We start from the raw sequence: 27,115 nt of genomic DNA, 5'->3' as shown, positions 1-27,115 counted from the left end.
ATGTCATCTGGGATGCCGAGGAGAAAACCCGAGTGGTTTCCATGACGGTGGACGATTATTCATTACCTCTGAGACTCTGTCACACTCACACATGCCCGACTGTGCTTGTATCTCTGCGAGGACTCTCGCTGAAATAACACATCACCCGAATCCTAACACAAACCAAGCCTGCGCCATCAAACGGCCCTTTGAAGAGCCGTCCCAAAGTGAGGTCCATCCCTAAATGTCCTCATTCCTGCCGTGTAAAATAGAGCGTTGTCCCCACAAACACAGATGCAGACATGCAAGTACAACACATCCACCACACAGATATGACAGATTTTTCTTTTGCACACAGAGGAAGGCTCGTGCAGCGCCTCGCTTACAGTTCATGCAAAGAAGAAGAAATTAACCAGCAGTTGCCCAGTGATTGAATTTGAATTGAATTGAAATTTTTTATTTCAGTCAACAACAACAGATTAAAATTTTACATAAAAGTACTCAAACAGTAACCGAAAAAGGAATAGGCTGAAGCCTTATGGCTTATACTTATCCTATCCCTTACCCCCATAGAAATAATCAAATCCTTAACCAAGAAAATAAATAACATTGATAAATAAGTTGAATAACAGTTTGAAAAGAAATCAATGATAAATCAAGAAATTAAATCAACACAAAAAAATGTTAACAAACCAAATTTCTATAACCTTGTATAGTACTAATTTTTAAAATCTTCCTGAAGAATGACAAAGAAAAACACATCTTCAGTTCATCATTAAGTCCATTCCATAATTTCACTCCCAAAACTGACACACATCTATACTTAACATTGGCTCTCACTTTAGGCATTTCAAACTTATAAGACCCCCTCAAATCATATTTTCCATCTCTTAGTTGAAACATACTTAAAATACAAATTGGAACATTCTTTTTCATCACTCGATATATAATTTCTAAAGTTTTAGAATATATAATGTCCATGAATTTTAACATAGATGATCCTACAAAAAACTGGTTGGTGGACTCCCTATATCCAACTTTATTTATTATTCTAATAGCTCTTTTTTGCAATTTAAATATTGAATCCAAATATGTTTCGTATGTGTTCCCCCAAATTTCTGCACAGTAGGTCATATAAGGCAAACAAAGGCAAGTATACAATAAATAAAGGCAGTTCTTATTCAAAAAATCTCTTGTTTTATAAAGAATAGAAATAGACTTGGATAATTTTCGTTTCACATGTTCTATGTGGGGCTTCCAACAAAGTTTATCATCAATAATTACTCTAAAAATTTTGTCTCATATACTCTTTCAATTTCAACATTATTTAAATTCAATTTTACTTTAATATTACTTTTACTACTTCCAAATAACATAAATTTTGTTTTACTTTCATTCAATGATAGTTTATTAAATACAAACCATCTATTTAACTTCATGAGTTCTGTTTCCACTGTTTTCAGTAATTTCTTTGTCTTTTCCAGAGCAAAATAAGTTTGTATCATCAGCAAACATCACATATTTTAAAGCATCACTGGCTGTACAAATATCATTTATATAAAGTAAAAATAACTTCGGTCCCAAAACAGATCCTTGCGGAACTCCACAAGTTACTTTTCTAAGTTTAGATTTCATGTTATTAATACTCACATATTGGAAACCTATTATTCAAGTAACCTCTTAAACCATACCTTTCACACTTCTGTAAAAGTAAAGAATGATCTATCGTATCAAAGGCTTTACGTAAATCAATGAACACACCTATTCCAAACTGGTTTTCATCCACAGCCGTTGCAATATTTTCAATAAATTCCATCACAGCTAGAGATGTTGAGCGATTTCTTCTGAACCCATGCTGATGATCATTCAATAAATCATATTTATCAATAAAAGAATCTAGTTTGTTTGCAAACAGTTTTTCAAGAATCTTTGAAAACTGAGGCAGCAAAGATACCGGTCTATAGTTTGACACAATCTGTTTATCACCAGTTTTATACAGTGGGATCACTTTGGCAATTTTCATTTTATCTGGAAAAATTCCAGTTTGACATGATTTGTTACAAATATATGTTAACGGCTGAAGGACACTATGAAGAACTTCTTTAATTAGCGACATGTCAAGGTCGTCACAATCCATGGATTTTTTACGCTTGAATTTACTCACCACTTCTACAATGTCACTCTCACAGACTCCACCAAGAAACATTGAGCTACATTTACAAGAAGTAGAATCCACTTCATCATTTCCTCCTGGTACAGAAATCTCTTTTGCCAAGTTGGGACCTACATTAACAAAGTAATCATTAAATTTAGTAACTATGCTCTCAGTATTCTCAATCACTACATTACCTCTTGTTACAATACGTGTTGGAGAACATATATTATGTTGATTTTTTATTATCCTATTTAATACACTCCAGGTAGCCTTAATATTACTTTTATGTTTTTGAAGCAGCTGTTCATAATATCTTTTCTTTTCATATCGCATAATAGATGTTAATTTATTTCGATATTTCTTATATTTGTCTTCATTTTCCTTTGTTCTATGTGTCAAAAAAAAATCCTGCATAACCTATTTTTCTTTTTACAGGCTCTTTCCAGACCTTGTGTAAACCATGGTTTTTTCTTTTTATAATTTTCTGAAAACTTTTTAATTGGACAATGGCTGTCATAGATTGACAAAAATATATCCAAAAACGCATTGTATGCATCATTAGTGTCTTCCACATAAACTTTTTGCCAGTCATTATTTTCTAAGTCTGTTTTAAAAGCCGCAATTTGTTCTGGTGTTTTTATTCTACCACTGTAATCCATTTGCTTTTCCTCTTGAAAATGAAGTTGATTGTTCATTTCAAACACTGAAAAGACATCTGTGACTAACAGTCCACTATGTATCTTGCCGTCTATCTTATTGACAAAAATATTGTCGATCAAAGTGGCACTATCCATCGTTATTCTGCTCGGCTTTAGAATCAACGGATGGAATCCAAAACTAAACATTGTATCAATAAATTCTGAAGTCTTATTATGGTCGTTTGCCTTCAATAGATCGATGTTAAAATCACCACAAAAAAAAGTCACCTTCTCCTTGTGTTTTTCCAATATTACAGAAATGTCTTTTTTAAACGGATCTATACAGGATGCAGGTGTACGATAAATGCAGCTAACTAATATGTTTTTCGATCTTTCAACCTGAATTTCAATGGTTAAACATTCCATCAAGTTATCAATCACAGCAGTCATATTGTTAACAACTTTACATTTAAGATGTGAAAAAACAAACATAGCAACACCTCCTCCTCTTCTATTCTTCCTATTTTGCCAAAACATTTCATAGCCCTCTAGTCCATCTTGTAATTCTTTGTCGTCATTCAACCATGTTTCTGAAATTGCTACCACTGCAAACTTATTTTGGAATTGATCAAGATACGCTTTGATTTTAGAAAAAATTCTGTAAAGACTCCGACTGTTAAAGTGGATTAATGAAAAACCTTTTATCTTGGGATCCAACTCTTCCCCATTATAATATTCACATGTCATATCAACATTCTGATAGAGGTGGATATCTGGATCAATACTATTGTCCAACTCATAAAATTTATAATCATGAGATCCAAAATATTCCATTTTTTGCCTTTTTTTGTTCACACATTCACATGCATAGTTATTTTTCTCACACTTATCAGATATTGTTCCTATCACAGTCAGCAACACAATTCTTTTCTACACTGAACTATTTCTTTTGTTTAAATCTCTCAAGATCTGCAATGTCTCTGACAACAATTACTTTAGCTTGTTCTGGTGTCCCATTAAGTCTTATGAATACCTTACAGTTCCTGGTCCAGGTATCTTGGATGTGCCTTTCCTTCTTCAATAGTCTTGCCTGTCGTGCAATTTCAGCATTTCTCTTGGTGAGATGCTCATTCACATATACACCGGTTCCCTTTAACTTCTTTCCCATCTTTAACAGTTCAACTTTATATTTCCTGTTCACAAATCGTAGTATGATAGTTGGCATCTTGGTATGTTTTTGTGGAATAGTATGACATGCAGCTATGTTTTTGCTATCCAAAAGAATGTCTTTGTCTTTGAAAAACTGAATAACCTGCTGCTCAAGCAAATCCTTTTCAGCTCTTGGTGCATCTTCCCCCTCCTTGTCACTTGCTGTACTCCGTGCATAGGTGTAGTGATTTGTCTTCAGTCCAGAAATAATCACATCTTCCATTCTTGTATACTGCTCCAAATCTTCAACTCTTTTTTCCAGCACTTCAATCTTCTTGTCTTTTTCCTTAATCACAATCTTCAGTTGTCTTACTTCTTCAATTAAGTCCAGTAGTCCTGCTTGCTGTTTCACCACCTTACTCAATTCCTCTGACATGAAGTTAAGAGACTTCTTAACTTCTTCAATATCTTCTGTTAGGCTCTTAGTTGTTATGTTTCTTGATCACCAATTTAAATTCTTAGAAGACAAAATGAATTCCAGGCTCCAGGTAATCCAATAAGCCAGGTGTTACTTGTAGAGCACATGTGATAAAAAAAGGGACCCTAAACTTCTAAGTTTGTGGAAATACTCACACAAAATGAAGCAGAACTTCTTTGTGAAGATACAAGTCTTAACCAATCTTTTGGATGCTAAGTTCTTTTCGTGATGTTTGTTGGACTGCTAAGAGTAACAAACACAGTTTTCCCAATCAGCAGCCATCTTGGTTGTAGGACTGTAGCCTTGGTTTCTATCTCGCTCTGGCAAAATGGGGGGAGCCATACATCCGAGGCAACACTACCGAGCTTAGCTAATACTGACTAATACTGATTAGACTGAACCAACTGGTGGACAGAGACCGAGCACCCCGCACCTCTGGTGACTGTGAGTACAAGAAATAATTATTATAATATGATGTGTTAAATTTGTTTAGATCATAGGAATAAGGAAGGATTTGTCTGTGTTTTAGGTTGGCTTAGCTGTAGCCTGAGAGTGTGTGTAATTGTTTAGAGAGAAAGGAATTTATGGACTACCACCAAGATCTGCACCCATGGCGGCTCCACCCGGGTTCGCGCCCTAGGCTTCCGTGCTCACCGCAGCGGCCCTTCTACTCGTCGCGGCGTAGCCCTCGCGGCTCCTATTGCCGGCGACGGCCAGGGTATGGGCCCGACGCTCCAGCGCCATCCATTTTCAGGGCTAGTTGATTCGGCAGGTGAGTTGTTACACACTCCTTAGCGGATTCCAACTTCCATGGCCACCGTCCTGCTGTCTATATCAACCAACACCTTTTCTGGGGTCTGATGAGCGTCGGCATCGGGCGCCTTAACCCGGCGTTCGGTTCATCCCGCAGACTTGAGCGCCAGCTATCCTGAGGGAAACTTCGGAGGGAACCAGCTACTAGATGGTTCGATTAGTCTTTCGCCCCTATACCCAGGTCGGACGACCGATTTGCACGTCAGGACCGCTACGGGCCTCCACCAGAGTTTCCTCTGGCTTCGCCCTGCCCAGGCATAGTTCACCATCTTTCGGGTCCTATCGGACTAGGCAGCACGGTGGCTAGCACTGTTGCCGCACAGCAAGAAGGTCCTGAGTTCAAGGCCATGAGGCCGGGGTCTTTCTGTGTGGAGTTTGCATGTTCTCCCCGTGTTTGCGTGGGTTCCCTCCGGGTACTCCGGCTTCCTCCCACCGTCCAAAGACATGCAGCTTGTGGGGATAGGTTAATTGGATAATCCAAATTGCCACTAGGTGTGAATGTGTGAATGAATGTGAGCACGAATGGTTGTCTGTCCCTGTGTGTTGGCCCTGCGACAGACTGGCGACCTGTCTAGGGTGTACCCCGCCTCTCGCCCTATGACAGCTGGGATAGGCTCCAGCGCTGCGACCCTGAAAAGGATAAGCGGAAGTGAATGGATGGATGGATGGAATTTATGGACACTGGGGGTCTGTTTGCCATAGAAGGAGACAGGAAGCTACAGTTGGGGGTTGCTGATGCTGATGCTTGTACCTTTAATAAAACTCATAATTGCCATAACTTAGAAGTAGGTTTGCAGGAGACTCTGCTTATCTGTAAATATAAAACAACAAGAGGCCAATGGCCCAGTGGATGCAGAGTGGGGGTCTCAGTGTTTGTAATATGTTAACTCTGTTTTCTAAGGCTACGTTCACTCTGCAGGTCTTGATGCTCAATTCCGATTTTTTGATCAAATCCGATTTTTTTGTCTGCTTGTTCACACTACAAATAAAATGCGACAGCAAACGCGCTCTAGTGTGAACGCTCAAAGCGGCCGCATGCGCAAAAGAAGACGTCACACACAACGCGCTCTGTTTAGACCCAGAACAACAGTATGTTTGACTGATGGCCTTAATATAAAGACTTCAGACTTTACGTTTCCCAATTTTTGCTTTAAGTTATTTTGTTATTTACATATTAATGTAAATAACCTAATAATTATCCTTATTGCTGTTTTAGAGGAGCGGTGCTTCAAAGGATAGCTGCAGATTTCTGTCAGAATCTGCAGATTATACAGTACAAATAAAATGTTCACGTTTCTCCAACGTTGTCTTCCCAACAGTTTCACCGGATGTCCAGGAAGTGTTCACGATGCCTTCTCCGGAGCTGATAATTGGTGTCTGTCTTGTGTCAGTGACGTAAAAGACGGATTTAATGCGACGTGACCATCAAACAGCAGTCGCTTTCTAAAACATCGGATATGTCTCGGATTCAGCACCACATACGAAAGTGACCCAGATCGGATTTGAAAATATTGGATTGGAAACGCTCTGGCTGCAAACTGCTTTACACAGTGTTTTGTTGGTGCTGCTTTCACCTGCCCGCAACCAAAGTCTGGATCTTGAGAACTGTTCTCAGAGACCTTTCATACGGCACGAGAATAAGACAGCGAGAAGCAGAAGGTCAGCAGGAGCATTCAGCAGCAGCGAGCAGCCAGCTGTCATAGTAAAAGCAGACAGGTTTGCATCTGCAGAGAGAGATCAGAGCCATTTAACACAAAATCACCAGCACAGGCTGAACGATTAATAATTATTTCTGTGCCGGTTTTCCTGATGATGCTAACAGAATTCCTGCTGCAGTTCGGACTCATCGTCACCATAAACTGAACCTGCGGCTCGGCTCATATGATCAGCAGATATTACAGGCAGGGCGAAGCTGCAGGCCCCGATCGTACGCTGAAGTAACTCACTGAGATCTGATGGCGGGAGGGAAGAAAATGAGTTTGACAGAAATGTAACCATGGCAACAGCAGCAGGTAGCATCCCTGGGTGGAGACGGCACTATAGAGCAAAACGAGACTGCAGCGAGAGGCTTTTAGGGACAGCCTCTGTGTTCAAACTGATGGTTTGGAGTGAGCAGAGCCAAACAACCAACAATGAACAGATAATACAAATAAACTCTTTGTGAATGCCGTCACCTGACAGACACTGATGAGCACCTGTGGGATGCACCTGCACGTCGATGGATCCAACCAGCTGCATCCTCTCATCCAGATGTGGATCCAAAGAGAACCAACACCATGGCAACCAAGATGCTCACCTCGCAGCCTCATAAGGAAACTGATGCATGGATCTAAAGTAGCTGCACCCATCCGTATACGTGCTGCACACAGTCTACAGCTGACATGATTTCCGTTCATTTGGATCAGACTGCCAGCATACAGACTTTGATTTCACTGATGGGCATCATCAAGCCTTTTCTCCCGTTATTCTTATTTCTTAATTTTGTTCATCGTTTTCGGTTTAAAGCAAACAAGCAGCCGATATTTAAAAAAGGTTGAATTTGTCAGTAGGCTGATGATAAACGGACCGACTGGATCACAAATAGTCGGGACATCATCAGATCATCTCTTCCTAGGCAGGACTTTGAGCTCCGCCTGAACACCGAAGCACTCCGCTCACATTGTGTTTCTTGTCATTATCCTCTGAAGCTTATTAAAGACGACTGCTCGCTATGGAAAGACTCACATTTAATTTCACACCTTTCTACCTCAGCTTACATTCACACCTCCCTGTGTGATAATTAAATCACAGACGCACACTTTAGTCACAGTTTGCACTGAAACCATCATTTCAGCTTTTGGTATTTCTGTCCAGAGTGTGCTCATCTTTATTTGTTTACATGTTTGTTAGTCAATGAATGCTGCACATCACTGATTTACCCGTGTGTGTGTTTTACTGAGATTTTACTCACTCTGGTACTGAACCTTTGAATTACTGAATAATAAAACACAGTGTTGCTTCAGCTCATTGAGGTTTGCTGCATTCGTTCATGCACAGCTCTCTGAGCTCTGCAGCAGCTCCGTTCTTCTCTTCTTCGGTCGTTCTGTTGCAGATCTGCTGCTGTGCTGAGATCTTTGTCCTGTTGATGACCCGGTGTGATCCAAGCTTCAGCTGTGGGACACACGGCCTCACACTGACTCTACAGAGGAGCTCATGGTCCACTCAGATCATCGTCTGTCCTCCAGCGTGCTGACCATGGCTGGTAATTTTTCTCTTAAGTCCTATGGAAGCAGTGAGGGCTGACTTGGTGTTTATTTCAGAGTCGTATCAGAAATGCCTTTTTCACATGACGGTAACTGTCAAATCTCCAGATATGCTGTAGCGTTGTTGACAGATCATTGATTCCTAAGGAGATGATTCACCGTGTGACACAAGATTAAGCCACACGATGAAAAATGCCCCAGGCAGGCTGAGATGCAGAGGACCTCTTCCTGCTTCCTCGTCAGTTTCGAGGAGATAAGAGAAGTGAAAAAAGGAGATTCGCAAACACCTTAGAAACTATAATTCATCAATCATCCCAAATCGTTCTTGCTGCAGTCCGGACGTGCTGTACGCATCAAGTTATCTGACTCAAATGTCACACAGCAGAGGGTCCCTGCACGTTTTCTTTTTGTCCTGATCTCACATGAGCAGGAACCCAGATTCTGCTCCTGCCGACACTCGCTGTCAGTAAAGATGAATGTTTGAGACCTCACAGCGTCTACCAGTGACATTACAAATTCCCCCTCTCCCCGCCTCGCTGCTAGGCTTTGTTGCCCGAGGTGTGGTCCTCCCCGAGTCCTCAGAGAGCCCGAGTCACTGATGTGACGAACAGGCCTCAAAGCTTTGGCGTGAAGCCTCCCGCTGCTATCTTTCATCTGAGCCAGGCAGCGGGGAGTTTGGAGGCGATGCTCCACTTAAACGATGAAATATGACCCGTAGCCCGAGGCTGCTTCCCCCCTCGACCCCCTCCCGCAACAACATCCACCTCTCCTCGACAGCCCTGCTTTAAACGTGACGAATGACATAGGCGCACCAAGGGCAGCTCTGTGGTAACACAAGGACCCCGAGTATCGTGTGAGGAGTTATCCCGCTAATCTCTCAATAAAAAGCGACATGCGGGCCTCAGCTGGCGACGCATTTATATTCCACCGATGCTGTGAAAGTTTCACGCAGCCTCTGACTGGGATGACCCACAGTCTGGAAACTCGAGCATCAAATCGTCTTCTCGTGGCGCATGAGGCGAGGGCGCGCAGAGAGGAGGAACCCACGTGAAGCAGATGAGCGCTCGCCTCGTCGGCGTCTCGGAGCTTCTTTCTTCTCGCTGCCACTTATAATAATAATAATAATAATAATAATAATGGATTGGATTTATATAGCGCTTTTCGGGACCCCTCAAAGTGCTTTACAATGCCACTATTCATTCACTCTCACATTCACACACTGGTGGAGGCAGCTGCAGTTGTAGCCACAGCTGCCCTGGGGCAGGCTGACAGAAGCGAGGCTGCCATATCGCGCCATCGGCCCCTCTGGCCAACACCAGTAGGCGGTAGGTGAAGTGTCTTGCCCAAGGACACAACGAACGAGACGGATCCGAGCCGGGGCTCGAACCGGCAACCTTCCGATTACAAGACGAACACCTAACTCTTGAGTCACGATCGCCCACTTCCGCTCGTTCTGTGCGCTCTGTACCAGATCTGTCAGTCACATCAACCTGGCTGCTTCCTCCTCCTCCTCCCATCTGTAGAGTTTCACCAAGTTACCAAGGCAACGGACGGATGCTGCTCTATCAGTCTCCTCTTCCTCCCCTCCCTTGACTTCAGTCATCCGTCTCCTGCGGCCAGAGCAGAGGCAACGCAGACCTCGATTAAAAAGACTTTAGGTCAGCGGTCCCCAACCCCCGGGCCTCGGACCGGTACCGGTTCGTCGTTTGGTACCGGGCCGCGAGAGTTGAGGCTCAGGTGTGAAATGTGTGGTTTTCAGGGCTTTTATCGGTTTTCAGCGTTATTTTGTTATCGTTTTTATCGTTAACTCAGTTTTCCTGGGTCTTTTCACGTGTGTTATATTTTGTTGTATTTATCCGCGACACCTTAAAGGCCGGTCCGTGAAAAATTTTGTCGGGCATAAACCGGTCCGTGGCGCAAAAAAGGTTGGGGACCGCTGCTTTAGGTGATTCACACGCTGACAGTAGCAGATGGATGAGGGACGGACGCTCCGCCACGTCGATTGGGAAACACTCACTGTTTAATGGCGCCGTCACTGTGCGTTTGACTGTCCAGCACGCGGATGAACAGCCATTCATTCATGTTGTGAACTGACTGTTCGAGCTCAATCAGTCTCAGGTTCACCGGTTTTACACAGACAGCCTGCAATCATCTTGTTTTGGGGTGAACTGTCCTTTTAAAAGTACATTTATACCTCTTGCCTCTGGCCTTGGTGCCATTTATCCAGCTGGATTATTTTAGTGCGACTTACTCAGTTTTGGAGCCTGTGGACGTTTCTGACTCTCTCCCTTTAGAAAAATGAAACTAGACGTTACTGGATGGCTTGTTAAACGGAGCAGAATTACTTCTTTTCAAAAATCACCACTTCATTTCTTTCTCTTTGCAGAAGTTTCATTTAAGAACAACTGTAACATTACTGCTCGTTTAGTTTGGCCTAATTTTAGTTCTTTCCATTTCCATATTCATTAACGTTGGTTTTTAATCTTTGCATCCTGTCTGTTTAAATCAAACTGCGGGGATGCAGGATCTTCCTTGGACACGGTTACCGCGCTCTCTGTATTCCCGTCCCGTCCAGGCCTTGAGGGCGTCCAGGAGGCCTCTTCTTTCCATCCATCAGCCTCCTGGGGTGTGACTGGCATTTCCACCTTCTTTCATTTGGACGCCAACGATTTCCTGTTCCTGAGGCATTGATTTCCATTGCATGTTGATGGACGCGCAGCCTCTCACCAGGAAACACCAAAGTTTAACACTTTGCTTCGGTTACTTGTTTTAGCCCCCACATAGCAAATCAAATACATCAAGTTTTATTAATCAGATGAAAACACATCTCATTTTTTACTCTTCAAAACATAAAATTTAATACAGCATCCGGAAGAATATTTTTCTCATTGGTAAAAGCCCAGGCCCATCACAGGTGACCCCTCACACCCCGCCCACCACCTGCCGCCGCGCTCAGGTGGGCGCCTCAGGTCAATCAGTTCTCTTTTGACTGTGACATACACCGAGTGATATCTGAGAAAATCATGGAGCACTTCCAACGCTGACTTGGATGTTTTCTGTGATTAAAGTGGTGAACGTATCTAGGATAAAGAACTGAGGGGAAAAATGATAAATTCAGAGACTTTAAAATTAGAATTTTACATAAAATAAACAGAGTTTAGTTTAGTTTTAGGAACCACGAAGAAAGACATCCACACATCATTCATCGCTCCAGTTTTAGTCTTTGGTCTTAAAGTAAAATAAAAAGTAAGATATTAAAATGTTCTGAGAGAAACTGAACAGAGGCTCCATCGGATGCAGATGATTCTGCCGGAGGTCACTTCCTGTTAAAAGCGAGTTCTTCCTTCATAGCAGGATGTTCGGGTTTCTCTCTATAATCAGACGCTCTTTACGTTACAACATAAAGTGCAATGAGGTGACCGTTGTTGTAAACTGGCACTATATGAATAAATAAACCTGAATGGAATTTATTATTATTGATGGCAAATCATGTCCTGGATCGAATTCAACCATCAAAGCATAAAATACAAAGTACACAATGGTGACGGACGCAGAGAGAAAAGCTTCATCGCGGCCGTCTAAAAAAGGCCTTGAAGGTTGAATCGTCCATTTCGGTCTGAGATTCTGGGCTGAGCCACCACACACATCCAAAAATACAAACTGACCACGTGACCGCTCAGCGCCGGCCATTTATCAAAGATTTCACTGCAGAAAAACAGGTGAAGCTAAACTGAGTGTTAGAGCAGCTCCCAGTGAGCAGGAAGGGGGACGCCAGCCCATCCTGGGTCTCTGAACCCGACTCCCTGCTGCAGTAACGTGATAAAAACAAGCACCCGACACACTGTGATCGGCACAACAGAATAAAATAGCCTCTTATTGTCATTGTACGTGTACAACAAACTTATGGACGCCAACAAACAACGATATTCTTGCATTTTCTACTTTTTGCTTCAAATGTCTTCTTTGCATCAGTGGAAAAGGAAAAACCCGTTTTTAACTCGTTTAAATGTTTTATTTTGTTCGGACACTGGAGGAAATATTGAGATGGACGCCCACTCAGCAAATATCTAAACTTCACTCGTCTGTCATCTCATCATCAACAGTCTTACCCCAAAATCAAAGAAGAAGAATCTTAAACAGCTTTTGTGGGAAAAAAAACAGTCGAGCAAAGTCACAAATCCATAAATCCACATCCATGTTTACGCTTCCACTTTTAATTCCGACTTAAACCGAAGAACATTAAGCTGAAGGTAATCCTCCGAGTGCACGGACGCCATCAGCACGTCTGTATGCAAGAGCTAAAAGCCAGCATTAAAAATATGATCTTAAATTTACTTTATTTTATGTCATTTTAATTTGTCATCATTACCTTGAGATGAACTGCTGGGAGCTGTGATTTAATGGGGCGCTGCTACGCTGCATATCGCACTGCAGTAAATGTCTCGGCTCTATAAAACGATGTATTGATTCAACAGTAAAACTACACTCAAAATTCCACTTCTTGGTTCTATAACTCACGCATATAAAAGAAAATTCCTCCACTAATTCTTCATGACGTGTGGCTGCACCTGATGACAGAGTGAAACCAGGTTTAAAGCAGGACTCCTGTGCAGCGTGTTCACACTGTTTGATTCTCTGCTCTGGTTTTAACGCAGCACCACCACAGGACCAATTAACAGAACTGTGTTAAAACGCTGGCGACACAAAGCCTGCTGGGAGCTCGGGGGGGCGGGGGGACGCCTCCTGGCAGCAGAGGAATTAGCCTGGATCAAAGCTCGTTTCCAGCGCTGGCTTAAAGGATGTGGAGCAGCTGGGACTTCCAGCTCATCGCCACATGTTCAGCTTAAACCGTCATGTGTGTGGCGTCTTCTTTGTGTCTGGCCTAAACAGTGCAAAGGTGCAACATCCACTCCCTGGATGTTCACCGGTGTCAGTGTGCAGAGCCACCACACTGACACCGGTGAACATCCAGGGAGTGGACATGGAGATAGTGGACTCTTATAGGTACCTGGGTGTTCACCTGAATAATAAACTGGACTGGAGCCACAACACTGATGCTCTTTACAGGAAGGGTCAGAGCAGACCCTACCTGCTGAGGCGGCTGAGGTCATTTGGAGTCCAGGGAGCGCTTTTAAAGACCTTCTATGACTTTGTGGTGGCATCTGTCATTTTTTTACAGTGTGGTATGTTGGAGCAGCAGTTTATCGGCAGCTGAGAGGAAGAGGTTGGATAAACTCATCAGGAAGGCCAGCTCTGTTCTGGGATGCACCCTGGACCCAGTGCAGGTGGTGGAGACAGAAGGACTCTGGCCAAAATAACACCTCTGATGGACAGAGTCTCCCACCCCATGCATGTAGATGTTGCTGCAGAGCTGCTTCAGTGACAGACTGCTGCATCCTCGATGCATGAAGGAGCGTTTCTGCAGGTCCTTCCTCCCTGCAGCTGTCAGACTGTACAATCTGAACTGCTCCCAACAAACACAGATGTTTACATCTGCGCTGTAATAACTTCTACTGCTATAACTGCACATTACTTTTCTCAGCTTATATATAAACTAACTTATTGGAAGTTACATGTCTACTTTTTAATGCACAGGTACAATCACACAATCTGCACTTTTCTACTTATTCTAAATATTCTTAACTATTTAAACATCTTTCAGTGTCCTGCTCTGTCTGCACACTATCTGTATGCTAGTTTGAACAACTGTGCTCTGGTAACTGTTGTCATGATGCAAATATGTAACAATTGTGTTTTTTTGTTTTCTGTTCTCTGTCCTGTTCTTTTTGTATATGTGTGTTTTTTTGCTGCTGATACAACCAAATTTCCCGTTGTGGGACAATTAAAGGATTATTCTATTCTATTCTATCCTATTCTATTCTAATCTATTCTATCCTATTCTATTCTATTCTAATCTATTTTAATCTATTCTATCCTATTCTAATCGCCTTGAAAACCTTTGAGAAGGAGGGTTTCTCAGGTGTAGCACTTTAACTGGTAGCAAAGCACACACTGTGCGTGATGAGCACATGATTAAACGGAGCCAGCAAACAGAAACGCCTTAAAGTGCCGAGTTACAGCTGAGCTCAACTGTCCCGGCCTGACATTAATAAAGCGCTCTGAGGTCATACTGGGCTGGGTTAGTCACTCTGTGGCGACATCCACATTTCCAATGTGGGATTTTTATTGTGTATTTATGCCAAAAAGTTGAAACGACATCCTGATAGAAAGAACTTTTTCCCTTTCTTTTCCCACCTGCTTCCTTTAAGTGTGTCGTTCCCTGCAGCGTTAATGTACAGCCTTCATCGTGCCCTCAATATGTCAACTGACTAACGGGTGCTGGGAGGGAGGCATCCGCCGCCACTAAACGGGCAGAGGAAACATTAGAGGAGAGCCGTGTGCTGCTTTGATGCCAGTACGAGATACTGGGAGGAAAACAAAGAAGGCGCCGTGTGGTTGGACGCTGACGACGTCTCCCGTATTAGCCAGCATGCAGAGAAGAAAGGACACAGACAGAAAGAGAAATAAATGGGTTTGCCTCCGAGTGTTTTATCTTTTAATTGCATCAATATCAGGCGTGGATAAGCATGTGCAGGCAGAACATTAGGGCAGAAGCAGATATTATGTTGTCTTGTATGTAGCGCTCTCCATTTGTAGTCTCATCCCACGGCAACTACATCACTGTCTGAGGAGCAAACGGCGGTTTTGGTCGAAGTAGTTCGACAGCAAAAGGTGTGCGACTTTACTCATCTTGGTAATCGGTCACAGTTACACCTGTAATCATACAGAGGTCTGATTACACTCTTTGATTTGATCGGTAACTGAAGTACCGGCTGTAGGATGTCCAATCAGGGTTCTCACAAGGAGACAGCGTGGTGACCAATCGCTGGACAGCAACCAGGCAGGCCAGCAGGGGTGGGGTTGTATCCAGCTGTGGCTCAAAGAAAGCTCGTGAGCATTTCAGAACGAAAGTCGATGAAAAGCTAACATAAATTTAATGATTCACTTCTGCACGTGTAACTGTAGACCAAATTTCTACTGAATATTCCTGTTGAAGCAGTTACAGTAACAGTTTTCCAGCCTGATGCGTTTGACTCAGTGACGTAAAAGTGCTCAAAGTCAGGTCCTCAACAGAAAGCCGTCATTGGTTGCTCTGGACTCTGAAATTAACAATGCATTAGCAGCACATAAGAGTACTTAAGAGTTTAAAAACGATCCAGTAGGTGAGGAGTGTTATAATGTAGGCGAGAGCTGTGGTTAGTGTGTTCAGTGGTGTTGTTAGGTTGCCTATGAACAGGCTTCAGGGAGGCTGTGGGAAGATGACAGTTAGCACCTGCCACAGGCTAATCGCTGGGACAGGGTGAAGCGGACTCTCGTACTGGTGTTCCAGGAAACAGGACTCACTAAAAGCCACAATCTTGAGGTTAACCAAAGTCAGTGACAATCCATCTGTCAGAGCAACAACTGGGATTAACGTTTGATTCTTCAAAGGAACCTGAACCTGAAGGTGGAGACGGATTCCACCTGTTCTCCATTCATAACGACAGGACAGTGGACCTGTGTCTGTCCACTACGACTTCTTTGGTTTTAAGGACGATCTCTGAGCGGGACAGGTCGTCTGCCTCCGCCCTCTACGCTGTCTCACCTCCATCAGAGATGAGCCCAACCACGGTGGCGTCATCGGTATACGTGATGATGACGGTGGTTGGGTGGGTTGGTGTGCAGTGGGTGGCTGAATACGCAGCCCTGTGGGATCAGGTGCTGAGTGACAGTGGGGGGGGATCTGAAGGTAAACAGTACATGTGTACAGAACACATACATGTACTGCATGTATTATATAGATCAGGTGTGCTCCCAGCAGGTAAACTGAGCTGAATGTCTCATTCACTGCTGAGAAGCTGAGAAGTGTTTTTGCTTCTTTAAGACTGAAACCTCTGTGGGCCCGTTTAATTAGCCCGCCTGTAACACCAGTTTAATGGAAATCAGCTTCAGAGCCCAACATGGACTCCATGTGCCGTCTCTCAGATTTGGGTCTCCTGCTATTCTCCACCAACTGTGCTGGAATTATACTTTGGCAGCGGGACAAAGAGCGGACTCTGGCTCGTTGTGTTAGCATAAACGTGTGTCAGCATTTCACTCGGCATGCTGTTTGATCTAAATCAGCGGTCCCCAACCTTTTTTGCGCCACGGACCGGTTCATTTATTTATTTATTTATTTAGGACAGTGCATGTTAATGAACATAAATGTAAAAAAAAAAAATTACATGAATGTAAACATACCAGATTATAGCCAAAGGCTAATTTCCATCTGTTGTCCTTAAGCATAAAAATAGACATAATAATTCATAAAAATTCATCATTCATTCATAATAAAAACTCCATCACCAAACTTACACATACACACCATTCTGTTCCCAAATAAAACATTAAAACTATACAACTCATACATGATCACACACTTGAATTGTCCATAACCAGTTTTTAACCTTTGCCTTAAACAAATTGAGTGTCGAGCATTCTCTAATGGGTTGAGGAAGACTGTTCCACAGATGGCCACCCTGGACAGAAAGGACGTTCTGCCCAAATGCTGTCCGTCTGTGGGGTATAAACAAGTCTCCTCGGATTGTAGCTCGAGTGGTCCTGTCTGAGCTTTCTTTATGCCTAATGAACTGCTTTAGTGGTGGTGGAGCAAGGGAGTGTAAGACTTTATATATTAAACTCACTCTTTTAAGTTTCACTAAGTTATTGAAGTTCAGTAATTTATGTTTTTTTAACACATGACAGTGGTGGTGGGAAGTCGGTTTTTTGTCAAGTAGTTTTAAACGTCTTTTATAAATGTTTTCAATAGTTTTAAGTGTCCGACAATATTTTCATGGACCGGCCTTTAAGGTGTCGCGGATAAATACAACAAAATAAAACTAAAAAAGAAGATTTATTCATAACACACGTGAAAAGACCCAGGAAAACAGAGTTAACGATAAAAACGATAACAAAATAACCCTGAAAACCGATAAAAACCCTGAAAACTATACATTTCACACCTGAGCCTCAACTCTCGCGGCCCGGTACCGGTCCGAGGCCCGGGGGTTGGGGACCGCTGCTCTAAATGATTATTTACCTTCAACAAAGACAAGAACACATAATTAGCTGTGAAGAGTTTCTCGTTCGCGGACGGCAGCCATTACTGAACGCTTGATGACACTTAATGATCAAATCAGATGATTGGTGGGTAAGTTCTGAACACAATCTTCAAATTCATCCATTTATTATGCCGAGCTAAGCTAATAAAGCTTCACGTCTGGAGATGAAGACTGGAAACAATGAAACCATGCACTCTTGTTCTAAAAGCAGATCTAAAGCATTTCTATCTAATTTGATGAACTTCATCCAGGTGTCACTGCAAGACACCTTTAATGACCACCTGAGACAGGTGAGGAGGAACGTCACAAACACTCTTCAGCAGTAAACCACAGCGACGAGGTCCCTCCGCTCTCTGGTCTTCACTGTACTACACGTGATTATTCACTAGCCAATTAGCAATCAGCAAGGCCATAAATCTGAGCTCTAAGAAGATGTGAATACTTAATTTCCTGCTCTGCTGAACAGGAATCGGATGAGAAATAAATATATAAACGTAGCGGGTGAACACAGACACCGCAGCCGTTCCGCTCATTTCCTCGCTCGCCCTCTCTTTTATGAAATGTGTTGAAGGAGGCAGCTGCTGTCTGACGCATGACAGCAGATTAAACCGTGTGAAGCTGTGCGATCGTACCGTGAAGGTGTAGTGACTGCCGCGGGGAAGTAAAGTCCAATTAACTTGGTTTCCATTAAACTGAGTTTCAGGCGCAAAAGTAGGAAAACATCATTTTGTTACAGAAAAATCAAACGTTCTTTCAGGTTCATCCTACGAGTGAAATCGTGTTATTTTTATGGTTTCTGAGCCTTAAAGCAGAAATCCAACATTCTGTTTCCTCTTCCTGTTTTCGATCAGGTCGCTCGTCTCAGCCAACGCTGGGTTAAAAAAAAAGCCTTATATCCACAGTAAGCACCGCCTCCTCGAGCTTCTAACCAGTAATCTGCGATTACTAATCGTGTCTTTGTTATGTAAACGATCACATTTAAAGTGTGCGACAGTGTGGAAACAGGCACATATCAACCCTACTGATGATGTTTGAACGTTGTTATTCCCAGGACATCAATTATCACCAGTTTGTCAAAGTTGCTGGTCACCACCATGATGAGAAGAATCTGTCACAGCTGGAGAGGCATGAAGCTACTTTTTGCACATTCCTATTTTTGCAGTTTTTGCACTTTATGTAGTCCTGTGCTGCACCACTGCACACAGTTGGAATGACAAAGCCACTTGGCATGAAGCGAAGCTGTTGCTGGAGGACGCCTGCAGCCGACGGCGCTTGCTCCTTCTTCTCGTTCTCGTCTTTGGCCTGTCGTTGCCGCTGGTTGGTGTTCTTTTGGCAGCGTTACTGGTGGTCGCTGTTGTTGGCCGGTTGTGTTGGTGTGCTGTAAGGTTGCGCTTTGTGTGTCAGTGCTACCGTGCATGCTTACCGCGTCTATATTTTTATAAAAATCTAAAATGTTTTCCTCAACACGATAAATTTTTGACACCTCACAAACAAAACATGAGCAGTAATTAAATTAAGACTGTTAGTTAATTATTATTGAAAGTTTCTTGTGGTGCAAGATTGGAATGAAACAAACCAAACAACCACTGAAATACAACATTAAACTTCTTCCCTGTTATCGGTCTCTAATGTTACGTTACCATTAGCAGCCTGCAGGAGGACATGCGTCTGCTGCCCATCAGCCTCCTAATGTCTCATTTTCCTGCTGTTTTCACTTGGAAACACTCAACCCATTATTTCTATTCAATGGGGCACAGTGACCTGCATTTAATACGGTTATAGGAACCTACTGGTATTTAGAGGCGGCCACCTACTGGTTACACGTGTGACACTGATGAAGAGTAATAACAGTCATTTAAGGCTGAGAGCATGAAAAAGAGTAGAAATCTACCTGAAAGGTGAAATGGTTTTAAAAGCACGTCACACGTCTGCACCCCTCCAAGACGACTGGAGAATTCTTACTCCACAGATACTCATCTTAGTGCAGGGATATGAAACTTCAAGTGAATCTGAGAGCAGGAGTCTGTTTTTCCAATTATGAGGAGGCAGATCCTCATAATATGTGTTACAGTAAAATACACTGACTTTATTTATGGCTGAATTCAGCTGATAGGTTTTTAAGTTAATGAGGAAGTACTGCAGCTCTTATAGATGTGAGATCCAATAAGCTGATAGTGTTGACCAACGCGACTGGATAAGACGAGCTTCCACTGGAAGAAAATGATTTATACTGAAAAACAAAAACATTTGACACAATCTGGGGAATCTTGTTTGAAATATGTGGAAAGTTTAATTGGACTCCAAGACCCAAAACAGCTTTTTGTCATTTTATGTCTCAAAATTCATCCTAAGTGTCGACCTTTAAAATAAACTGGGCTGCGCTCACCCACCCATCCAGAGTTTGAAACGCATTAGTGTGCTGCTCAGTGAACACCTCGGTTACAATACTACGTTTAGCAAACCCAAACCCCTCGTAATTTTCTTCGAGTATGAATGAATATCACTGCAGTGGTGTTACAGAGTGACCTGTTCTGCTGGGAGTCGCCTCGTTTAGGCGAAGGAAACCAGCTGCTGTGGCAGCATGAGCAATGCTTCACCTCTTTTTAAACAGCGTGCAACAAAAATGCAATTTGTTGCGATAACTGTTATTCCAGCTCCTTCAGTTTGAACTCCTTCAGCACACAAGCACGGCGCTCATTTCTTTGACTCCCTTCGTTATTTCCGCCTCGCTGTTTTCACCGGGTTTCTTCTCTCCTGTCGTTTGCATCTGTATTTGAGACGCTTATAGAAACCCCACAGGCTTTTTGCTTCCTCACCTCAACAGTCTACGCCTCAGAAAATAATAATATTTTAAGAAACAACTAACTGAGACTTTGACATGTGTCCTGATCTCTGGAGATGTTGGAGAAAGAGGCATGTAGGTATAGAGAGATAACAAGAAAGAGTCGTTGCGCTGAAACGACAATGCTTATTGAAATTAACTGTTGAAGGATGAAACGATGCTCAAAGAGCTGCAGAAGGGGGAAGATTTTAGTTTCACACCTCAACCCTCTCAGGTTCAAATTAAACTTTTTGTTGCTAATGCACGACCGAGTCCTGCAGTGGTGCTTCTGAGTAAAAAAACTCGTATGTGGGGTAATCAGGTTGTTAGATTTTAACTGTTGCAAATCGGCAACGCCTGCCTGGAGAGGGTTAAAAGTCTCAGTGTGCCGTAGGTGCTGAAGATTACAGACGTGGGAATGAAGCCCGTGATTATAACAGTCAGGCTTACATTTCATCTCATTACGATAATAACCAGGGAATGAAATTAACACTCGAACGTCCTGTTGGGGAGCCCGTGAATACCCTCAGGAGCTGAGACACAGGTCAAATCTGCGTTAACTGCCACAAATCTCCACAGTGGGAAGACGTTTCCACACGTCCTCTTCTAACAACACCAGCAACCCCAGAAACACGACTGAAGCCATGTAGACTTCAGCGCGCCATGACTCGCAGAGAGCCGACGCGTAAACGGCACACGTCACACTGTAAAAGCACGCCCTGCTCATTGCATACGTGTAGCCTCTAGAATCACGCTCTCATCGCAGGGCATCAAAACCAACATGTCAGACGGCGCCGGCGACAGAAACACACGAGCTGGTAGTTCGGCACACGGGACATCAAGAGGAGGAACGATGCGTTAAAGCCATGTAGAGGCTACCTGCCCCTGAACCCAACAACGTCAGTGACTCCTTCATATCACGTCCGAGATTCTTTGTCATGACCTCAGTCAGTCCAGACTTCAACTCGGCCGCTGCCAAACCTTCGTATTTTTCGATCAGAGGTTGGGGAGGTGGGAAGGCTCAGCCCCGTTCCAGGTTTCCTCCGTGCGTGGATAACAGCTCTCACTGTGGTTCTCTGGAGTCCCAGAGCCTTAAAAAGTCTCTGTGACCGACTGATGGTGTCACTGACTGGGTCGCGGCGTGATGTGCTGCTGTTTGAGATCTTTCAGCCTGCTTCACTTTATTTTTTTCAGCAGGTGTGACAGAGATCAGGTCTGGGTCTGGATTGTGAAATTGAACTCTGCATGTTGCATTTACTCGGTTATCTTTTGTCTTAAAGTTTGTTCGATGAACTGAAACAAAATGAAAGTAAGAAATCAGAATGTGGCCAAATCCTTTCTTCACAGCCCTGTTTCTAAAGTTCAGCATGAATCACAAGTTTATCAGTTTGTATCTTGCTTCATATTTGTGACATTTGGGTTTTATTCTGACTCGCAGACACCAAAAACCTACATCAGGTTTAGGAAAGGCCCAACGTTAAACAAGTATAACCTGTACTTACATTTCATTTATATATTTTAGCATCCTCTCCTTCATTATTTGAGTGTTTTGTTAAAGTACTAGAAATACTAGATTATTTCCAGTCTGAGCTAGAAAAACAAGAACGACAGTGAAACGTTCGACCAAGAACTCCTGATTAGGATCTCCAACTCGAGCCAAGAATAAAACCTCAACGTGATTTCAGGGAAACTACAGAACACAGGTCGTCATAAAACCGGTTACCCGACCAGCTGTTACTTGACATGATTCTTCTTCACTCACTATGTGTTAACAGACCTCTGTTATTAACCTCTGTCTCTCTTCCACAGCATGTCTTTATCCTGTCTTCCTTCTCTCACCCCAACCAATCACAGCAGATGGCCCCGCCCCTCCCTGAGCCTGGTTCTGCTGGAGGTTTCTTCCTGTTAAAAGGGAGTTTTTCCTTCCCACTGTCGCCAAAGTGCTGCTCATAGGGGGTCATATGATTGTTGGGTTTTCTCTGTATGTTATTGTACGATCTACTGTACAATATAAAGCGCCTTGAGGCGACTGTTGACCGCTGTATAAATAAAGTTGAATCGAATTATTTCAGGTTTATTCTCTGCGTGTCTCCAGTTGGCAACGCAGACGACTCTTTACAAAAAGGACATCAGTCTGCAGCTGTGCGACTGTCCCCTTTACAACATGAACCCAGCACATCACAAAACTGTAACTTATTAAAGTTCATAATCATTATTTACCTGACACAGGGTCTCACAGCCCCTCAGTTTATCCTCCATTTGACATGAGCTGTCGAAGCTCCTCTCTCTTTACACCAACTTGTCTTTATGATTGGCTTCCCCTCATAAACAGAAGGCCTGACCAGCAGGTGGGTGGGTCTTCTGACCACATCTCTCCCACTCATCCAGCTTTGGAACAGGATGTGTTTGACAGGAAAATAAGGAAAGGTGGAGTAGATCCCCTCTGAAATGTAACAGGAGGAGCTGGGAGTTGGTAAAAGTGACTCTTCTCACCAGTGTAACACCCAGTTCACAGATGACAGTACTGGGATGAATTTTCGGTGCTTTCCTGGCACTTCTCCAGGCTGCTGAACCTGATTGAACATCGCTTTGCCTCTGAGACAAAAGTCTGGAGAAGTGGTGGAAAAGTTCACATCTAACTAACTTTGGGTTGGGGCTCATCTCACCACCGTTACCCGATGATCCAGGATAGCCGTCATTAAAGCTTTCAAACCCTACAAAACAAAAGGAGCGCAGGAGCACGGGACTCCATACGTCGTTCGTGGTGCAGATTTATAACCCGCCTGAAACATTTCCTCCCCGTCCTGGAGAAAATGATGTTTTGCACAAATCTGTTCCGAGGCCGCTCAGAGGAAAATGGTCGAACGTAAAATCAATCAGGTTTGGTCTTCACCAAACAAACAGCCATGGAAGCGCCGAGCTCTCCAGAAAGAAAGGGACGCAATCGCTTTCCTTCTCCAGCACGTGCCAAACAGCGTAAATAAGACTTTACTCTACGGACCGGCACATTCCCCCGAACGATCTTCCTTAAAACGAGTGCCAATTACAAGCCCGAGTCGGCCTCGCCCGCAGCGTAGTCGCACGTTTGAAATTTAAATCCGAGGCGACGTCGCAGGATGATAGACGCGGCTTTACGAGAGATTTGAACACAATCCCCAGTGATGAGGTGAGGCGATACAGATCACTGTCACATGTGGAGGACTCGCTATCTGCTGCTTTGAGGAAAGATCCCCCTCTTCTTCAAAGGGCTGCCACGTAAACAGGTGGTGATTTAAGATTGGAAGACAAACAGAGAAAAAGGCAGAGACGGGAGGAGGGCTGAGGTGCACTGAGCTGATAACGCCACAAAAACAGCAGATCGAGTCTAAATGTCAGAGAGAATCTGCACTCAGGTGAACTTTACACGACCAGTGTCCCCATTTCCCTTTCCATCTGTATATGGCTGTGCAGCTGTGTGATGCTGCTCTGCCTCCCCTCCTCCAGAAAGAGGCCTCTTTATACATTCAGCTACAATATAGGGGCTCAAAGTGAGCAGCACTCAGACTCAGATTAGGCTAAATTACAGTTCGGAGCTGCTGTGCTCCGTGCACCGACAGGAACACACTTTTAGAAACATCTTTTCCTACAAAAGCGCCGACTCTTGAGCAGAGAGGAGCTGCCATCCGGGCAAAATCACAGAGGAGGACTCGTCTTCCTGCCTCCTGTCACAGATTGCCTCAAATAACAAAAAATTAGGGGAAAAATGACAGAATCATCGTCACGCCATCAAACAGCTGGAAAAGGCTGTTAAATCTGTCAATTTCATTGTGTGAAATCTCAGTTTTGTGAGTCCTAGAGCAGCTGGAGGGACTGCAGCTTCTCCGGTTTGAACAGGTTGAATCAGTGTGTGTGACGCTCACAGGAACATCGATGGAGCGGCGGACGTCTGGGACTGAGGACGGACGTCTGGGACTGAGGACGGACGGCTGAGACATTCCCAGGCTGCACTCGGATGCAAAAACTCAAACTTGTGATTCTCCAGCGAGATTTGTCTAATGAGCAGCGAAGGCTCTGTGTGCGTCGGTGCTCTTTCGATGGACCACACTCGCTGTTTGTTATGTTTGGTTCACTCGGAGCAGAATCCACCGCGCACGAAGCGGATGTGGGAATCTGACTTACCTGGAGACGAGACCGGGGCGTCCGGCCGAGTCACAGTTTTCAGTAGAAGAGTCCAAACTCGAACCACGAGCATCCTTGTTGTTTTATTCAATGATCATGGAGTCAAGTATTTCGAGACTTAGAGGAGCTCTAATTAATATTCTACCTTGGGCAAAAGACTCATAGACCGCACTGTGGTGTATAAGATAAGATAAGATGACCTTTATTAGTTCATCTTATCTTATCTTATGCACCACAGTGCCATGGCCATCGTTTGCCTACACACAGAATACGCAAAAAATCCATATAAATGCAAAACTCACCACTCCCCCGAGTTAGCAGACTTACAATCCTTCCTTTGTCCAGATCTTAGACGGATGGATCAATGGACCGACCAAACTTTCCAATCACAACTTGTATAGCAAAATCATCAAAAGTGATTTAGCCTCCAAACCGGGAGGAACATACCGCCCACAAACTTAGTTTCTAGTTAAAACTTAAAAGTCACTTCCAGAAATCCTTTTAACGGACCGAGTGTCCGTTTAACAAAAGGAAAAGACTGGAAGAAAACGTGCATACATCCCTGCTTTAATGTGTTTCTGACTTTGAGGCTGCAGTGTGTTATCACAGCTATAATCCAACTGTTAGACCAACGGCTCAGCTTTGATGCTTTGACAAAAAAATTATATTAGTTTTATAAGTGACTCATCTCCTTGTACCCACGAAATGTCAGATAAAGAGCGCTCCTATTGTTCTCGCTGCGCTAAGCTTTCCAAAGCAGCCGCCATCTACAGAGAGACACACAACAAAACAAATGTTGGGAACGTGTTCTCCATCAGAGCTCGCGAACTTTTTAAAATACCGCAGCCACTGTTAATCACAGCGTTTCGTGGCTTCATTTGATTTCTCCAGCAGATATTTGTTATCTGTCACTTTCAGATCATTCTGACACGCTGGTTTTTTGTTGTCCTTTTCTTGCAGGTATTTTGTTCAAACACGTCTTTATACTCGATGATGGTGTTGAATATGAGGCTGTGAAAAGGTTTCTGCATCAACACAAACCCAGCAGCTTAGCCGTGTAGCCGTAGAGCGACTTCTGAGACTCGTCCACACAAAAACAAACGTACACGTGAAACGTGAGTGAAAGACGCACCGGGGGTTTTTGTTTACATCATCACCGTCCGATAATTTCTCAACAAAACAACCATTTTATGCACACGTGTGTCGTTTGGTTTATTTACTCACACAACAGACACGATGTCACCTCGTTGGACCTGGTAGTTTCTCACGCTCCAACGATTCAGCAGGACGACGTCACACTTGGACCCCCCCTCTGGGTTGAGGAATGGCTGAACACAGAACCACAAACACAGTTTATAGAAAATCACTGTTCATAGATGTTATGTGTACAATCTTTGCAATGACAGGAACCTATTAGTTAAAAATAATCTCAGTTCTTATGGTCTTCTCCTGGGGTAGCACTAAACTGACTGGGAAAACAGCTCAAATCTGGCTGATAGCAAGACAACAGTTTGTGGGTGTGGCCAAAAATCTCTCACGTTCAGAAGCCAGTCTTTGCCTTCGGTGCAATTTTGAGATCTATGGTCAGAAGAAGCCGCCGAACAAGAAGACTAGATTGGAGGGAGAGCAGCCGAATTAAAAATCAGGTATGGTTTGTGACAGCGGTCCCCAACCTCGAGTCGTTCGGTACCAGGCCGCGAGAGTTGAGGTTCGGGTGTGAAATTTATGGTTTTCAGCATTTTTATCGTTATTTTTTTATCACTTTTATCGTTAACTCAGTTTCCCTGGGTCTTTTCCCGTGTGTTATGAATACATTTTCTTTTTTTTGTACTGGTACTGGTTTTATTTTGCTGTATTTATCTGCGACACCTTAAAGGCCAGTCCGTGAAAATATCGTAGGACATAAACCGGTGTGCCGCGCAAAAAAGATTGGGGACCGCTGGTTTATGATTTTAGTTTAACTTGACCAGATCGTCACTTTGTGGGAGAAGACGAGCACACGGGGAGCCAAGCCAGGTGAGGTTGGGTTGCTTTTAAATGTACACTGCGCAGGCGAGAGATGGCATCAACACGGTCCGGGTCATTTCTGCATAAGGTTCTCCCACGGGCGCCGGCTCTGCACTGATAGTCCGACCCCAGGCCGCGAACTCAGGACTCGATGCAGTCCAAAGAAACAAGCAGCATTCAGCTGCTCACACACTGGAGCTAATGGACCATGCGTGGGTTTGAGAACTGTAGACTCTCCTACTGAAAACTCCTCCATGGTTGGATCCAGAGACTGGACAAGGGTTGTCACAGCAACCGCATGAAAAAGTCCATATAACACGTATGAGTCCTGTTAGTCTTTTATATGATGTATATGCATTCACTGTTCGAGGGAAAGTTTTCCCTTTTCCATATGAGTTGGCAGTAACATCTAAACTTTCCCCCATCTCTTTCTGCAATCCCAGAATGACTCCACGATGCTGAGATCGGGGGCTTTGTGGGGTCCACACCATCTGTTCCAGGACCGCTCGTTCTTCTCTGCTCGATGATAGTCCTT

At 43.6% G+C, this 27,115-nt stretch overlaps 1 protein-coding gene and 1 long non-coding RNA gene across 2 annotated transcripts in view; one reads left to right on the top strand and one right to left on the bottom strand.

Moving 5' to 3' along the window:
• Positions 1-27,115, bottom strand: part of immp2l (inner mitochondrial membrane peptidase subunit 2) — a 189,017-nt gene that overhangs the window by 125,030 nt on the left and 36,872 nt on the right. The window contains exon 3 of the mRNA XM_040038769.1: positions 25,798-25,901. Within this exon, the coding sequence (XP_039894703.1) occupies positions 25,798-25,901 (104 nt within the window). The remainder of the gene's footprint in view (positions 1-25,797; positions 25,902-27,115) is intronic.
• LOC120737870 lies at positions 5,376-26,577 on the top strand. Its single transcript, XR_005696858.1, has 3 exons — positions 5,376-5,488; positions 21,622-21,628; positions 26,565-26,577. It is a non-coding gene; the product is annotated as an uncharacterized LOC120737870 (long non-coding RNA).

This window comes from Simochromis diagramma, unplaced genomic scaffold (assembly GCF_900408965.1).
Source record: "Simochromis diagramma unplaced genomic scaffold, fSimDia1.1 OVJJ01000366.1, whole genome shotgun sequence".
Lineage (NCBI taxonomy): Eukaryota > Metazoa > Chordata > Actinopteri > Cichliformes > Cichlidae > Simochromis > Simochromis diagramma.
The sequence above is the reverse complement of the archived record's forward strand: the minus strand, read 5'-3'. Positions and strand labels throughout refer to the sequence as shown.